General features: G+C 38.4%; 1 protein-coding gene across 1 annotated transcript; it reads left to right on the top strand.

Annotated features, from left to right (window-relative positions):
• The first annotated feature begins 588 nt into the window (after nt 1-588).
• LOC135932406 (sterile alpha motif domain-containing protein 3-like) lies at nt 589-3,488 on the top strand. Its single transcript, XM_065469893.1, has 4 exons — nt 589-1,340; nt 1,611-1,763; nt 1,936-2,028; nt 2,647-3,488. Exons 1-4 carry the CDS (start codon nt 777-779, stop codon nt 2,962-2,964), a joined length of 1,128 nt encoding a protein of 375 aa, XP_065325965.1. The 5' UTR covers nt 589-776; the 3' UTR covers nt 2,965-3,488.
• Nucleotides 3,489-18,148: the final 14,660 nt, after the last annotated feature.

The raw sequence follows: 18,148 nt of genomic DNA, 5'->3' as shown, positions 1-18,148 counted from the left end.
AAACAACACACATTTATTGGATGTACAACTTCAATCTCATGGACATCCATAGTTTTTTCCCCCTCTGGATAGTACTCATAACTTGTTTCTGTGTTGGTGATAGTTCAGCTTGTTCAGTGTTTTCCAAAGCCCAGTATGATGCTCTCAAATATTTTGACTTGAAATCATAAACACTTCTATCATTTAAGTTATCTTAATTATTTTCATAGTGATGTTTCTTCTGAAGGAAAAAAAAGTGTACTGAATTTAGGCAACAAATGCATTAATCAACTATTTTTGTGATGCACATAGTGATTGTTTAGCCGTTAAATTCCTTTTTTTATATGTAAAGTTATATTCTAATTGTTGTTTCTATTTCCAAGATGACTGCAAACCAGAAAATGACCATGAGAGTCATTCTAACAGAGGCAGATATAAGGAAAGTCATCCTACATTCAAGGCCTTCTACAGTAAAAGACTTGATAACCAAGCTTCGAGAGTCACTGGGACTTCAATACAACTTCAGTCTCCAATTCCAATACCCTGAATTCAATAATGAACTATGTAATCTAACAGATCTTCAAGAACTTCCAGAAAAACCAACCATTAAAGTCCTGCCTGTCTTTGACCTGGTGCCTGTCTCATCTGATGACGTCTTTAGCGACACAAGTACTGCAGATACAGAGATACTCTCACATTCACCTCAGGATCGACGTGAACCATGGCCAGAATTTTTTGACATTCCAACATTTTCTGTTGATGTGGAGTATAGACTGAGGCAAGCAGATTTGCTGTTTATGAGTGAAGGAACACACCTTAAGGTCTCAAAAGAGCTGAAACATGAGATACTAGAGAGACTGGCAGAAAGCATGTATAGCTACACAGCATACCCAACTGCTGCTCAGTTTGAAAGTGTTGCAACAGCACTGATAAACAAACACCCCTGTCTCCAGGAGCGAGGCTCTGTCACTCGCTGTTGTGGTTGGAAAAATAGTCTAAAGCATAAAATGGGAAATTATAGAACAAAGCGCAGGCAATCAGGATGCCTTGATGTTGCAGTAAATGCCGGTAAGCGGGGAAGGCATTCATCAGATGGACAACCAGCAAACAAGCGGATAAAAAAGGCAAAGAAAGGTGAAATCAACTACTTGCCCAACTTTCCGGATGGATTTGATCAAGCTGCCCTGGAAGAGGCCCGTAAGGACTTGGCTGATGAAATGCAGAAGAGAACCCCAAATGGACTTCTTGTAAAACAAAAGATGGATCAGACTTTTGCTTTGAGAAGAAAAGAGGTTGTGGACTCTGAACCCCCCATAAACATGATGGTGAAACGCTGGCCTGCCCTCTTCACAGAAGATCAGGTATGTTCACAAAAGCAAAGATAACTAATAACTATCTGTGTTTTATATAATGTGCCTAGATGTCGATTTCTTTTGACCCCTTTAAGGAAAACATGGATGACTTTAATGTGGAGCATGTCGTTTATACATAGAAACATCAAAACTTAAAATTCCACAAAAATGACATTCATGGCTGTTTCTCCAGCTCTACTTTGCAGATGGCTTGTCTTGTACAGGTTGGTTATGTTAAGTGCTTTTTTTTTACTCTCTCTCTCTTTCTGTATTTTTCAGGTGTTCATGGAGTTCAGCAGGATTGTGGGCAAGAACCTCAAGCAGGAATTTTATGAGAACATCGATCGGCACAGTCCTCGTTTCCTTGAGTTATTTCGTTCCAAGAGAGGGAATGTTGGACAGTTGTTGACTCAGATTTCACAACAGACCAATGTAAGTTCATACAAATTATGTTTAGTATTGTTCTTTACAGGTTTTACAAACATCATAGTCCCAGTCTATAGTTTGTGTAATTCAGTTTATTGTTGATCAGTAGCTTTCTTACTGATAAGTTATTTTGTTTTATTTTAGTCGTCTAATTTGTTATTCTGTTTCATTCCCAAAGACTACTGACCCAACTGCAATCCGGACACAGGTGCTCAGAGGGCTTCCAATCATCCTGGGGGACAATCCTTCAACCTTCTTCAAAGCAGGCTTTGTAAGTACACTCTTGTGTTCTTTTAGCCAAACGTCTCCTGGCACAGCTTCACCCACATGCAAGGTGTACAGAGAAGGTCAAGAGTTGATTGGACAGACGCCTGCAGTAAATAAAACGCTTTGAGGTTATAGGAAACAATAATCAACCTGGAAATGCACAAAATATATTTGGAAAAAAGAACAAAAGAAAAATAATATGAAAAATAAAATATCAAAAGGAATGCAAAGAAAGAATGTCTAAGTATAAAAGGAAGTAATTAACACAATTAGAATGGAATTAGAACCGGATCAAGTCTGAAAAATCACTTATACTGATCCAGTTCAAATTGCTTTTGACCCAATTAAATTGAAGGTACCACCCCTACATTTTGATTGGTGTATCGACGTTCCTTCCTATATTATGCTGCATATTTAAACGCTGGTTGGTTGGTTGTTGTTTTTTGTTTCAATAACCCTGTCAATCTACTTATGAAGATTGTTTTATAGCACTTCCAAGTGTTCCCGAAGCCTCTATTCCACTCTTTTCTTTTACATTTCACTATGACACTCTCATGGTATCATGATTGAAGTTTATTTTTGTAACGAGTATTCTAATGATTATGTACTTTTGTTTTACAAGGAATCAGATGCTGATTTTTTCCGTGACCTTGACATCGGGATTCTTCTCACTGAGCGTGAAGAGGCTGTGCTCACATCTGCCCAGCATCCAAGTCCAACCTTGTTGAAAATTATCATTGAGGGAGAAGTCGTGATGGAAAACATCCAAGATCTGCCTAAAGCAATGTGCATTCTGTTTGGACTCACGTATGCACTCCATCTTAACTATCCTAAAAGTATGAAGCTGACCTTTCTGTTCATCCAACAGATTTTGCTCTCATTAGGCCACACTGACCTAAAGCCAAAGATACAATCTTTGAAAAATCAGCTTACAATGTAAAGTGATGTCATCTCTACTGTGACATGTTTGTTTTTTTTCCTCACCTTTTTGGTTCTGTAAAACAGCCCAACAAAAAGGCACAAAACGCAGAAACAGACACATTCAGCACCCAGTCAGAACAGTCCCATACAACACCTACAAACAAAAAACACTACACATAAACTTCTATACACACAAACACACACACACACACACTTAGATGCTTTAGAAGTGAGCAGAAGCATGTGACGTGAAAGTAAAAATTGAAGAGTTGTACCTGAAAGACAGACATTGTTTAAGTTGTTGCATCATAAGTCTTTGTAGATGGAGTTGGATATTGTTCTAATTAGAAAGTCTTTGTTAGTATGTCTGTTGACCTGCCTTAATGTAGGCAGATGGTGCAGATCCTGTTTGTAACAGGGAATTTTTGGGAATTCTGTTTTTTGTTGGTTGTTACATTCACCTACCACACAACACACACACATTCAACTACCACACAAACACACACACATTCAACTACCACACAAACACACACACATTCAACTACCACACAAACACACACACATTCAACTACCACACAGACAAATTAACATTGGCTTTGTTGTGGCTTTTTCTTAAAAATAAAATGCATTGGAGCATTTGAAGATTTTGTTTTTTTTCCTATCCAACTTCATTGTAACAATGTTTTTTATAATTCATAAAAAAGTTATTTTGTTAGAGGAAAATACAATCTAATTTTTTTAGTAAGTACCAGTAACAAGTAATATCTTGTTATTCAATAATTCTGACTACACAAAAAAATATGAATATGAAAATTCATGTTATATTAATACAGCTAAAAGTATTTAGTTTCAGCTTGTGTAAAAACGTAGTATTCCATGTTAATAAAACTAAAAATATTTAGTTTTAGCTTGTGTAAAAACTTAACATTCCATGTTAGTTAAACTAAACCTATTTAGTTTCAGCTTGTGTAAAAACGTAGTATTCCATGTTAATAAAACTAAAAATATTTAGTTTCAGCTTGTGTAAAAACTTATGATTCCAAGTTGGTCAAACTAAACCTATTTAGTTTCAGCTTGTGTAAAAACTTAACATTCCATGTTAGTTAAACTAAACGTATTTAGTTTCAGCTTGTGTAAAAACTAAAGTGGTATAAGGCAACGGGTTTCCTCGCAATTTGCGAGTAAAGTCAACTAATTCGGGTTAAGAGTGTAAGATGCAGAGTCTACTTGTACTTGTGCATAGACTTGGCTTTAACAGTTTCTAAAACATTATTTAGTTTTTCAACAGCATCTTCTGTGCATTTCTTGTCTGTGCTTTGTACTACACAATTATCTTTCAAAGTTGATAAAGGAGTTTTCAGAATGATTTTCATTTGTTTAAAATGGCTACAAGATATTATAGTGTTATAGTAAGAGAATGTACAACAAGTGCACTGAAGTGTTTCAGCTGATGCAACCCCCCGCCAAAAAAAAAAACAGATTTCCAAACAAACTTGGTATTTTTTTTTTTAATCACTTGAGTCCTCACAGTGTACAGAGTAATGCCTTTCTTTCATTGCAATTTTTGCCAAGGTACAAATGTCTGTTTCCATGTTTGGATAGTTGTCATTGTCCAGGTCTGCTAATTTTGCAAGTAGCACTAGATGCTTGCAAAGAACTCCACTTATGAACAGTTGCAGTAGGACTCAACAGGGCCGACACACATACTGTTGGAATGTGCATCTTTTGGGTCAGAAGGATCATGGCCATAATCCCTATCATATTACATGCTGCACAATGACTGTGTGGTCTTTCCAAATTTTTATTATTTTAAATAAAACATAGGCCTTAAACCCCACACTGCTCTGTAGCTGTTTTGACTTTTTTGTAGCTCTGATGCAGTTAAATTGTAATAGTCTCTTTTCTTGTCTTCACCTGATATACATTGAAACATTTATAATGGAGGGTTAATGAGTTCATTTTTTTCAACACAACACTGAGTCCTCCTGGCGTTTTGACACATAAACACAAAGTAGTGCATCTTTTCCAGTTCCCTATTTGTCATCATTCATGGCAGTTCTTCTAATGATATTGTCCATTTCTGGTGGAAAAATAAAATAAGTCACATTAAGTTGTTTTGGTTTTTTCCCCAATACAATTTAAATATTAAATTTGAACAAACTCGGGCCAAAAGAAATGCCTAAACTTTCATATGGTGCCTCTGGGCTATACTTTATAAATGGCCCAGGGCAAATTTAGCTTTTAATTAATTAATAAATTTTTTTAATTACTGTTAGTCTCTACAGACAATTCAAGTCAATTTCCACACCTATGGGCCAGTTTATTATGTTTACAGTTGATATTTTTATTCATTAATTCAGCATACAACCATTAGGCTAGGTTATTTTGATCCTTTTCTCTTTACTTATGCTAGTAAAATGATCAGGGAAGCTACTGCAATTTTCCCTGAACACATTTTTATGACAGCCATAGTTAGCTGAACATTCATACTAGATGATAATACATTGACATTAAATTCTCTGTATAGAGAACACTGGTTAGCTAATGTTGTCGTCAAGTAGCTTATCACTAGCAAACAAACAGCACTCCAAACGATAAATTTATACATGAAATTCCACTTTTCCAAAGAAAATATGTATAATGCTTACTGTTTATTAAAGAAAGTATCCTAAAATGTGCGATCTTATTAAGGGTAGAGAATTAAAATTGCTATATCTAGTAGAGATCTCGCAAGCGAAGCAGATTTTTTTTTAAGGCGTTTTTTTTTTTTTTTCCGAAGTCGCAAAACTATGACATCACAACAATATGACTGGTCACTTGCAATATTGAACCTGGAGCAACATTAATTGTGATGATGTGGGAATAATATCCACACGAGGATATCAGATCGCCCGCCATGTTGATCCTTTCTGTAGCATAGGTGATGTGTTTCTGTGTCAAAATGCTGGAGACTTTGTTCTTTCTGGAATGTGGCTGTTTTTTTTCCATGTTGTCCAGTCTTTGTGTTGTTCAACAGTACTTGCCATTCTCCCTCCTTTTTCTAAAAAAAAAGGTGGCATTTACAGCGGGAAGGGGTACAAGTTAAGTGCAGCAAAACCAGAGTTCGCGTACAATCACGTACACGTGACAGCTTACATTTCTGTCAGTACAGCAGTAAGCACTACACTCAGTATAAACAGAAAACTTCTTGCCCTTTCAGTCAAATTTTATTTCGTCAGAGAGCTTTTTCTTTAAACATCATTTTCTTTTTTCCTTGAGTCCACACTGATGCTTGTCATGCTCGCTCTTTGGCTTTTTTCCACCTCACTTTTTTAATGAGCGGTTCAGACTTCCAACTTCAGCACAGTGGCCTTGGTCCCTCTTCTTACAGTCATGTCACTTCTCTTCATCACTGAAGCGAAATGTTCACCTTAATGGTTCCACCAATGGCTTCTCCTCTTTTTTCTTTTTTTGTTTAAAACATAGTCATCACTGCACCAGATGCATATTTATCACACTACAGCAGGTGGTAGCGATCATGAGTTTCTGCAGTATTTAAATGAATTCTTACCTGCCTGAGAGATGCAGATAGTGGTGATAGACTTTGTACGTTCATTTGGGTGAAGGATAAGCTCTTATAGTACATCTTCTATTGACTCTTCAGTGTCTTGACCAATCTGTTTCTTTCCTTCAAAATCAAAGTATTCCACTGATAGTTATCAGTACCTTTCAGTGGTAAAGGAAAAACAAGATAATTAATTTGGCAATCTTTATTATTATTATTCAACCTTGCTTGGAGGCCTGTTAGAATCCGCTTAATTTTGTGTCCGGGAATGGGCGTCCAGGTACCCACCGGCTCACTCCTGGTGGCTGCTTGTCGGGACCTGGAGCTCGCTCGGGCCACTTCGGGGGTGGGGTACCCTCAGCCTCTCGGCCTGGGGCTCGGTCACTCAGGCACAGCTGGCTGCCGGCGGAGCTCACGGGCACGTCATTGCAACCCCCCCTGGCTTCTGCTCCACGGCTGCTGAGTGACCCCTCATCTGGGGCTCTCCTCAGCTCTTTCTGGGATAGTGGCGCGGCTGCCCCTCTGTTGGTTTTCCTTGATCTCTTGTGCTCTGAGGGCCTCTGGATGTCAGGTATGGATCTCCTCCATACCTGCTTCAAGCCCTGGAGGATGGGGCTATGGCTCCCCACACCTTCCAGCAGATCATTACATGAAGGAACCTTTTAAATACAAGTGCATTCATGCTCACAGGTGTACACACGGGTGCTCACACACACTAACTACACCCTTTTTGGCTCCTACCTCAAAGCACACTGTGCGCTGTCAATCTTACGTGCTGCACAATAATGTTTAATATTAAGTATTTACTGTCATATTCCCATAGATCATCATGATGTTGTTTATTATGTTGCTCTTTTTTTTTCTTCTGCTTGTTTTCTCTTTTTTCTTTCTCAACAGGTGATCCAGGTGATTGATATATGTATTTTTTGTCTGCTTATTTTGTTGGTTTTTGTTTTTTGCCCTTTATCCCCGTCCCTCTTCCCCGCTGTTTTTCTTTCCCTCTTTCTTTCTCCCCTTTCTTTTCCCCAGTCAAGTCTGTCCCGTATTTAGCAGGTTAAAATAAAATAAACAATAAAAGGCGAATCAAATAGACCAATACGGCAAGGCTGGGTTGGTCGATTTGGTAAAGTAAATCCGTTGGGCATCTTTCTTCGCCTTTAGACAATAATTCTGATGGCAAAAGAGCCAAACAGGACAGGCAAGAAAAAAAAAATCCGCTTAATTTGAAATCATACATATTGGTTGTAAAAATGTGCCTGTACAAACAACCTATTTTGTTTCCACATCCATTACTCCTGCCACAAAATTGACAAACTTTATCATCCTCATTTCACTTTTTTTGTCCCGGAGTTTTGTTGCTGTCTTTTGCTTTTTGCTGCTTCTTGCCGTTTGTCCTTTCTCTTTCCCACTTTTTGATTTGCCTCAAAATAAGAGAGCGTTTTTTTCACTCTACCATATTTTTTGTACTAAAAGGCGCACTTAAAATCCTTTAATTTTCTCAAAAATCAACAGTGCGCCTTATGTATGAATTCTGGTTGTGCTTACTGACCTCGAACAGATTTTATGTGGTACACGGCGCTTTACCAGGTGTGACAATTAAGTTTAACATCCATCAACATGAAAACAGAATTTATTAAATTTAACAGAGTTAGAAGTTAGCAGGAAGTTAGCTTGCCAGTTTCCACCTAAACATGCTATACCGTGTTTGACTGAAAGATTTCTGAAAAAGTTAACACATACAGCTCTGCGATCACTTAAAAACTAAACAGCAGTGACTTTTGTGGGATTACTGAAGTTGGTACATAATGATGTGCTTTGTGATCACTAGCGACACAGCTATGTTAGCATAACAGTGAAGCTGGAGGATGAAAGCTAACTTTTTTCCACTCGATAAAAGTTAACGTGATGGTTCCTCACGGTTAGGGACAAATGTAATCGCATGGCAGGATGCTGTAAACAGACCAAACATCAGTCAGGAGAACAACTGAGATAATCCATCCACAATACGAGGTTAGTCATTAATATGCTGCAACAACATGGGAATAGTGCAGCCAGTGTTACCAACTCCTCAGTAAGGAAAATCGCTATTGGCTGCCCTAAAAGTTGCTAGGAGTTGCTAAATGACATCATTGCCTAGTTTGCATAATTGATCATGTAATGTAATGTCATGTAATTGAGAGAGAACAGGTTTGTGGAAGAGACAAAGTGAGTAAAAAACACCCTAAATGTTAGAACTACATATTAAATTCTTTTAAAAATTATTGTTTTTTCTAATGTCACAATTCCAACCCACCTCCTTTATCCAGGCTTGGTACCAGCGAAAATGACCCAAAATAGGCACTCTGGCGGAGTTACTTTGTGTGTGTCTGTGTGTGTGTCTGTGTGTTTAAGTAGTTTTAAACCTTCTGATCAACAAAAAGTAAGCATGAAACAAGAACTGAAAGTGTTACAGTCAGCATCTCCTGCTCTGACAGCAGCTGGGGGCAACAGCTGCGTGAGGACAGGATCTGCCACCTGTGAGGCTTTGGCACGGGTGAGGTGCCCATGGAAGCACCCGCTGCTTGTTGAGAGTAAGATCGATACGCGCTTTCACATCAAAAAGTGGTCACAAGTCTTCCTAATAACGCCAGCAAAAGTCGCCAGATTTGTCGCTAGTCGCTTTTTAGAAAAAAAAGTCGCTAAGGTGGTCCAAAAACTCGCTAAATATAGCAACAAAGTCGCTAAGTTGGCAACACTGAATAGAGCAGCTACGACAGAATTCAACATTAATGAATCGATGGTACGGAAGTGGAGGAAGCAAGAAGAATGAGTTGAGTAAAGGTTGGCTTATCTGAGTGTTTTGTTTCGCGTAATGCACCTTATAATCCGGTGCGCCTTATGGTGCAAAAAATGTGGTAATCTTCTGTACTTCTACCTGACTTTTATTGCTTCACAATGCTACACTGTGCCGTCCTCTACACTTGTAGTTTTTTGTGTTTGCGTGTTTTAATGAAACTGTGGAACAATTTGACAGTGGAACTGAAGGAAAGTCCAAATATAAAGCAATTCAAAAAAATTTTTATTAATTTTCCACAACCAGTGTTCCAAAACTAGAGACACTTGTCTTTCATGAGTGGATATAGAGGGGTAAAAACGACACTACTCTGCTTTAAAGGGTTCCTTTAATTTAGAGTATAGCATCAAATCAGTTAAACTTCTGGGATTTTGATCTGGTCAGTTAAGTAGCGGAGGGGGTTGTTAATTAGTTAATTAATGAAATTAACAACAGGTGTAATAGAAGGGGAACAATCAGACAACCCCAAAACAGAAATGGTTTTTCAAGTTGAGGCCACTGACATCTTTTCCCTCCTCATCCGTTAAGGCCCTTAACCCATCAGTATTGATAGGCCGATTAAGCCTTGAAGTTGTCCATCTAGTTGCTTCATGAAAAGGTTCATTTCTCGAGGCTTCGCATGCACATAAGCCCCCTCTACTTTCAGGTCCTGAAAGCAGACAGAAAAACCAGGCACCTGGTACCAACTTAGCAGGACATTGACGTGTTGGAATCTGTGAACAAGACACTTCTCTACTGATGGAGTTCACAGATGCTCTGTCTAGAGAAGAGTATGTGAGTGTGTTGTTTGTCAAACCTGTGCACCACTTTTTAAATAACGCTGATGAAAACACAGACCTGACGAAGGACATGAAGAGAGCCATCCTCAAGTATTTAAATGAGAAGTACACAGACCCTGCAACTGTTGACCTCCTGGAAATGGCCTCCTTTGTCGGCCAACGCTTCAGATCATCATATATAGCTGATGACCGAAGAGAGTTCATCTTGACAAAAACAACAGCAGAAATTCAGTCACAACCTCTGATGTGCAAGAAAGTTTAATCACTGCACACAAGGACCATAAACACTGATGTTGTGTTTGTATTTGCACTACATATTGCAAGTTTGAAATTTGTTGTGCTATATTTAACAGAAAAGGAACCTGTTAAACTTGAAGGGTTTTCAATTCGAATATGTGCAGCTTTATTTTTGTGCAATATAAATAAGTAATCAGGACAGCAGGGAGAATTGTAATGTTTATTTATTTACATTTTTCACTTTATTTTAAACCATTTAGAATTTTGTGTTTCACTGATATTGTACTTGCATTTTATTCAAAAATGTTCGTGCATTTATCTTCATTTATATTTGTTATTTAATAATTTTGTGTTACATTGTTTGGAAAAAGTTAAAGTTTTGTAATTTAATTTTTTTTAATGTTTTGCACAATAAATGTTCTTAAAATGGCATTCTGTGCTTTTTTGAAGTGTGTTTATTCATCTGCAATATATCTGGTGTGCGAGTATGTTCAGTCATTTTGAGATCATACACATCTATATATCGATAGATAGATAGTTAGATAGATATTTTCGGCCATATTGTCCAGCTCTAATATGAACTGTATATTCTTAACCCCTGTATTAATTTTAATACTTTGTGGCAGCTTTTGAACATCGGTGGCATCTATTAATGTCAAATCTATCCATAAACAAACTGCATATATATTTAACCCACATTTCTGTTTAATAACACTTTAAATGATCATAGTAGTAATAATAATAATAATAATAATAATAATAATAATAATAAAATTAAAAATAATAGTATTTGTTTTGTTAAAAATGGTTGTGAAAGTCCAAAGCCATAAACCAGATTTTTTTTTTTTGGTGGTCTGTGTTAAATATCAACACTGCCACATGCTTTATCTGGTCATTGTGCTTTTTAGAAAGTGAATATATTGAAAGGTAGCTTTTAACAAGTTTTACTCTTTGTTTATTGGGACTTTGTGTTTCTTGGAGTATATTAACATTTGATTCATTTTGTTTTAGTTTATTCTTGCCTCCTCTTTACCACTTTGTATATTCTTGTAAAATTGCTGTCTCCATGTTTAGGATTATAATCCACTGTCTCTTGTGCCTTGCTGTTGGTCCTGCTTCCTTTGTCATAATTACTTTCAGCTGTGACTTGTTACCTTATGTTTCCACTCTCCCTGATTATCTTCTGCATGTATTTAAAGCCTCAGTTTGTATCGCTTCTTTGTCTTGTCACACTGTGTACACTGTCTGGTCGTGTTGCTTTAGTTTAAGTTAGTTTTCAATTTAATGGCTAGGATTCTCGTCTTCCTTGTCCCCTGCTAAGTTTATGCTTTTTGCGTTCTTTTTGGCCTCTCTGCATCCTTGTATTTCGGTCTCAACTACACTACACATCTTATGATATATGAAAGAGACTGTGTGCATATGTGGCAAATAAGCACATAACTTAATTCAGACAGAGCATACACAGAACAGATTGCAAGGGGGAAAAAAAGGTTAGTGTAAATCATGTAATGTAGCTGAAAGAAAAGAACTTCAATAAAACTCAAACAACTGGTTTCAGATGGGCATGATAGGTGACATTTAGGTAATATACTTCTGTATATAAAAGCAGAAGAATAGAAATTTGTCTTTTATAACATAATCAAACATTACATGAAACCACCATCCTGATCTGGGATTCCTTAACAACAGCAGACAAATCTTTTGTGTCCTCCTCCTCCTCAATTCACATGGTATACTCACTCTTGCATCTCATTCGCAAGCACATTGCTCAGATTTTCAACTTTATCACAGTTGCTGTAGTGATGATGGCGTTCCTCAACAGTCAGGTGCACATGGGCACAAGAATTGCAAGGAAACATTTGTACACCATCAGTGAGGCTAAATGTTTCATAACGGTTCCATCAGTTTTTTTTTAATCATTTTTCTTTATTTTTTTTTGTAGTCTGGAAGATGGGTCATCACTGCACCAGCTACATATTCGTACCAGCCACTAAGGCAGGAGGCAGCAATCATGATTCTTTTAGATATATTATCAGAACTGGACATGGAGACTCCATAGTGCCTGAGTGAATTTTCACCAGTCAGAGATACAGATGTGGAGTATAATAAAGGTGTCCTGTTTGTTTGTCAGTCCACCTTACATGTCCATTTCATGATGTCCAATCAGGGAAGCAATCTGCTGAGAGTCACATAAATTACGCTGTTGTAATCCACAAATCCAAATACTTAGTGATTTGGTTTTTTTGTGAAATGCATTAGTTACAAACGGACATTTTAAGTGTGTTTAGGGAAGGTAACAAGTCTATACAATGTTACAAGGAAAAATAATCTTTAACAAGCTAAAATCTTAACTTGGTTTTTTCTTTTAACGTTTAAAAGGTTGAGGGTATTTTTAACGGATACAATCTGTCCTCTTATCTAAAATTATTTCTGGGGTACAAAGCAGATTTTGCATTATTCCCAAAAGAAGATGCTGTGAAGAACCTGTTTAAACACAAGAAGCATTAATTGTTTTTTGGCACACTGACTGTAGCATGCATACAATACCTGATTCACCATCAGTGGAGTTTTGCAGGAATGAAACTTTTTTGTGATAATCATCCAGGATTCCTTTTGAAAACATTTTCCACTGAAATGTTAACCGTCAGTTGTCTTTTTAGGGATTATAAAGCATTTACAGTAGCATATGCTCAAATTCAGTCTTTGCTGATACCATTGATGTTTTGTATGCCCGCTTAGGAGCCCTGGTGCACTGGCCTGAGAGGCACTGTCTACAAGCTGCAATGCCTCCTCAATTTATTGAAACTTTTGGGAAACGAGTAGCCATCATTGTTGACTGTTTTGAAATTCATACTGAAAGACCATCAAATTTAAAAGCATGTGCACAAACATACTCTCACTATAAGGGTACACACACCGTGAAATACCTCATCGGGATTACATCACAAGGTTCAATTTCATTCATTTCTGTGTGTGTGTGTGTGGTGATATTTCAAAAGATACAGTAAATTACAGAATGTTTGAAGTGGGTGATATCATGTAAATGCTGTCATGATGTAAAGATTTTGTCATTGTAAACTATAAATTCTACATTACAGAAAATCACATTAAATAAAACCACAAAGTGGTTTTATTTATTTATTTATTCATTTTTTTTAAAAGGCAAATTTGTTTGTTTCTTCAACTTTTGAACAGTGGTACTTTAAGTACATATTCAGTAAATGCAAATTATTTACATGGCAATGCACTTCAGGCATAAATTTAGACCCCCTGCATAAAGATTTATGGGTTATTCACAACAGAACTATGCTTGGTGAAATATTTTCCCACTACTTTTTTTTTTTTTTTTTTTTTTTTGAAGAACTCTTGTGCTTTCTTCAAACGTGGTTCCCAGAAATCCACATCAGGGAAGATGCGTACCACAGCCATGTCTCTTTGGGTCCATACAACGAGGTCACAGTGGTTGGAGCTGGTCACAGAGATTTGTGTTGCACCTGTGAGTAGTAGGGGTGCGCTCTCTTTAGGTGAAGTCCATTTTGAGCTGACTCCATGCAGAAGTCTTTATCCTTTGCATCCAATGCCTGCTTAATGCTGTCCATTCTGTATTTCAAAGGACACTTAATCTCTAGGCACCCCTTCCCACAACAGTCACACATTGTGAGTCCGTCCGGAGATGCTCCAAGTTCAGGAAAACTGGTCTTCACAATAAAACCGCATAATCAAACCTGCAGTTTGTAGTGATGTGCTGCAATTTATTTTGGTGTAGGCCTTTCATGCGTCCTCTTCATGCTCCACTCCCCGTCTTGTTTGTGCAACAGACAGAGTTTTCAGGGTAGCACACACGATTAACAACACTTTGGGCTGGTGCTTCCAAGCTTGTGGCAAATGCAGCATGCATCACTGAAGCTGTGATTCTCCCTGAACACCATCGAAACCAATCAGGGCTCTTGTGCTGAAGTCTTGTGTCCTTCAATTGCTTCTTCCTGCTCTTCAGTCACTGTTGCAGCATTTAGATACTTTACACAGTGCAGCTGCAGATCTGTAAGGCCAAGGGACTGTGTGCCTTCGTTGTGTAAACATGCCAGAGACTGGGGTAATGTAGGTGAATGTACAGTGTATTTAGTGTGATATTTCCATTCCTGACAAACCCACAGCTTTACTGTGTTCCAGCAGTGTATGCAATAGTGGTGACAACTCCTCCAGTGTAGCAAATGGAATTTTTCTTTTATGAGGACGGCTTCTTTTGCCTTTCACGAGAGATGGTCTGTTTATGTTTTGATCGAGAGCCCTTTTTGGGGCAGCTGAAGAGAAGTCTATCTTATGGCCAACCACTGGCTGTATCTTGGTCATATTACCCGGCAAAACCCAGTATGCAGGTTCATCTGTAATAGTCCTTGTTCCACGGATCCGTACTGTTGCTTCTACTTTAAAGAGAAGAGCAGCGACATGGGTGCAGGTCTCCGTGACTGTGGCCATACAGGTGCAGTGGGCAGCTTCAACATTCCCTGTGATGCTCTCAATGAAACATGACTGCAATGCTGGTTCATTCAGTCTTTGAGAGTGCAGTACCTAAAACATACAAAGTAAATTTAAAGACAAGAACTTTAATGAACCGAACCAATTGCAATCAAAGCTGAACTTGGGAATGTTTATTGAAACACACAAAGCAACACACACATAAATGAATAAATAAATAAAAAACGAATTAATTTTGGCTAAAAGGATACAAAACACAAAGCAATTACAAACCCTAGAAAAAAACCCCAGAGACCCTAACCCTCTGTCCGGCATGCTTCAAAAACAAATGGGTCTTTTTTTGCTCATGCGGGGCTTCTTGGCACAGTTCCTGTGGTACCAGCGTGGGCAAATGTCACAGCCAATCTGAATTACACAAACAAAGAAACACGAGTATTATGTTAAAATGGTTTTACAAATAAGTAAAAGGTTGCAAAATACTTGTATTATAAAGCAGTCCACCATACCTTACAACTACACTAACGCGTGTGAAGTGTTTACATGGTCTGTGAAATTTTTTTTTAAAATTGCATTTTGTTACATGATTTATTTTTTCACCTTTTTTCAGCTGACACTAAGAGAGAAATGTAAAACATAAGCATTTAGCCAGTGAGTGTCACCATCGTGGTTAATAATAATAATAATAATAATAATAATAATAATAATAATAATAATAATAATAATAATAATAATAATAATACATTTTATTTAAAAATGGCGCCTTTCAGAACACCCAAGGACACTGTACAGCAAATAAAACAGATATATATATTTTAAAAAAAAACCAGAAAAACTGGAAATATACACAATTATAAGAGTAACAGATAAAAGTTAAGAGCATGCAGAGGTAACATAAGGCATTTTAAACAGGTTAGTTTTGAGGGTGGACTTAAAAAGAGAGAATGAAGTAATGTTTCTGAGGTAAGGAATTCCAAAGTCGAGGGGCAGAGCGACTAAAACCCTAACCCTACGGAGTTGAAAATATGCTAACCGTGTGACATTATCCTACAATAATGGCACAGGTCATCTTCAACAACAAGAGGCAAATGATTTACTTTTAGTAATCATTAACTCTGTTTGCATGACTTAATAATAAGACTATAGCAATACTATACACAGGGGTGCACAGAAGTGGTCCGCAGGTGCGCTTTCGCTATCAAAATAAAAGACGAGCACCAGATAAGAAGTTGCAACGCGCGTTTGCGTACATATAAAAGGCACTGTTTTTGTCCGCTAGAGTGGGATTTTCACAGCATATTCTGCACCACATCTCTGTGCGTTCATCTTTTGTTTGAAGCCAGCTCACCTCCTGCAACCACTTTTCTGAGAATACGTGCTTCTTTTGCCGTTCAGACTCCTTCTGACATTTCTTCCAAGGTGGAGGAACACCAAAGTAATTGCTTAAAGAGTTCTAAACAAATGTCTGTCGTCCTCCAGAAAATCTTATGTACGCAAACGCGCGTTGCAACTTCTTATCTGGTGCGCATCTTTTATTTTGACAGGCGAATGCGCACCTGCGGACCACTTGTGTGCACCCCTGACTATACAAATATTACAAACACATTTAAGCTAAAAGTTTGTAGTTTACCATTTAATTTATATTTGTAATGATACCTGTATTCTCAAGAAGCCAAATTGCAATCTCTTGTCTAAGGGTTACAATGCTTGAAGCTGAGTTATTGAACTCCACTGGCACATCATCCAACTGTGAATAATAGTGGTGGGCGGATCGATCCAAATATCGATTGTATCGATACTAAGTCGGCATCTGTATTGGATCGATACTAGCCTGGTGAGATCGATTCTTTACTTTAAGTTCTGCTCTTGTTTGCAATGCTGTTCTTTCAGCAAAGATGTCGTGCAGGTGAGGCGGACATACCCCTATCGCCCTGACTGAGGCCGGGGAGCCATCTGGTTGAACCTACTCCCCCTTCCGAAAGCAGGCAAGGGAATTGGCCCGGACCATCAGCGCCCATGCCCCAGCCCCGCTACGAAGAACTGTCCACTCTGGCGGTCGCCTGCGCATCCAGCGGCGCCAGTGACGAGGTGGTTCCGGGGGCCACCCACTCCTCCAGCGCCAGCCCCAGAGCTGGTTCGGTGGACACCCACATGGCAAGCAGCGGCGGTGCAGCAGGCATGGAAGTGAGGCGGGGCTCACAGGCGGCCGGCACGCAGGACCATGCAAGGTGCCGGCTTCTGTTGGAAGTGAGGCTGGACTGGACAGCACGCCGCCCTCGGGCGTGGCAGGAGCCCTTGCACCTCGACCTCCGTCTCCAGCTCGGCAGGTCCCGTTGGCGTGCCAGCCTCCGGCTCACCTGAACCAGTCCTTCCCGCGCGCTGTCCACCCTTAAAATAATCACACGGTTGCTGTAACAGTACATTCAAAGGCAGCAGCTCTCCCGCTGCCAGCCCTACACATCACCACCAAAAGAAAAACAACAACACAAGCAGAGCAAAGGTTTTAAGCTGGCGAGGTGTGATTATAGATCCTGTGCAGGTGAGTCCATTTCACCTGCAGGGGCATCGCAGACCACGGCCGCGCACAATAATAAAGCATTTTCTGTTTAATTATAAACTTTGTCTTAATTATGTCCTGGGTTTTAACTATTTAATAATAAAAGAGGAAACATCACAAAAAACACTTATGGTCATGAAAATTTATTCAGATTTAGCAATTCAATGACGCATCCACCTTATTTATTGAAAGTATCGGTATTGGCGATACAGGCCCGTATTTACTTGGTATCAGATCAATACCAAAATATGCAGTATCGCACACCACTAGGGAATAAAATATGTAACAATGCAGTCATTATTTGAAGTAACATTTGCTTTTCCAAAAATTGCATTCTATTAACTTTTTTTTTCTTTTTTGTCTGTCCCATTTGGTTCTTTAGCCGTCAGAATTGTTGTCTGAAGACCAACAAGGATACCAAATGGATTTATTTTGCCAAATGGATCATCATGGCATTGCCGTATTGGTCCATTTGATCAACCTTTGTTGTTATTATTTTATTTTCAGTTGTTACAGATGGGACAGACATGACTGGGGTATAGGAAAGGGAGAAAGAGAGGAAGGAAAAGAAAAACAGAAATGAAAAGGGACAGTGAGAAAGGGCACTTACAAAGACAAAGAAAAAAAAATCTCTTGGATCACCTGTTGAGAGAAAAAGAAGAGAAAACAAGCAAAAAAAAAACAAAGCAACATACTAAACACAACACCATCACGTTAATCTAGCTAAGTGTAAACAGCAGTAAATACTAAATATTGAATGTTGTTGTGCAGCACGCAGGA

Source organism: Pelmatolapia mariae, linkage group LG22, assembly GCF_036321145.2.
Source record: "Pelmatolapia mariae isolate MD_Pm_ZW linkage group LG22, Pm_UMD_F_2, whole genome shotgun sequence".
NCBI lineage: Eukaryota > Metazoa > Chordata > Actinopteri > Cichliformes > Cichlidae > Pelmatolapia > Pelmatolapia mariae.
This window is presented reverse-complemented; position numbering and strand designations above follow the sequence as displayed.

Excerpts from the sequence above, each read along its gene's own strand:
- LOC135932406 (XM_065469893.1), top strand. The coding sequence starts at position 777 with ATGAGTGAAGGAACACACCTTAAGGTCTCAAAAGAGCTGAAACATGAG. Across the intron at positions 1,341-1,610 it reads CCCTCTTCACAGAAGATCAG|GTGTTCATGGAGTTCAGCAG; the intron begins GTATGTTCACAA and ends TGTATTTTTCAG. Across the intron at positions 2,029-2,646 it reads CCTTCTTCAAAGCAGGCTTT|GAATCAGATGCTGATTTTTT; the intron begins GTAAGTACACTC and ends TTGTTTTACAAG.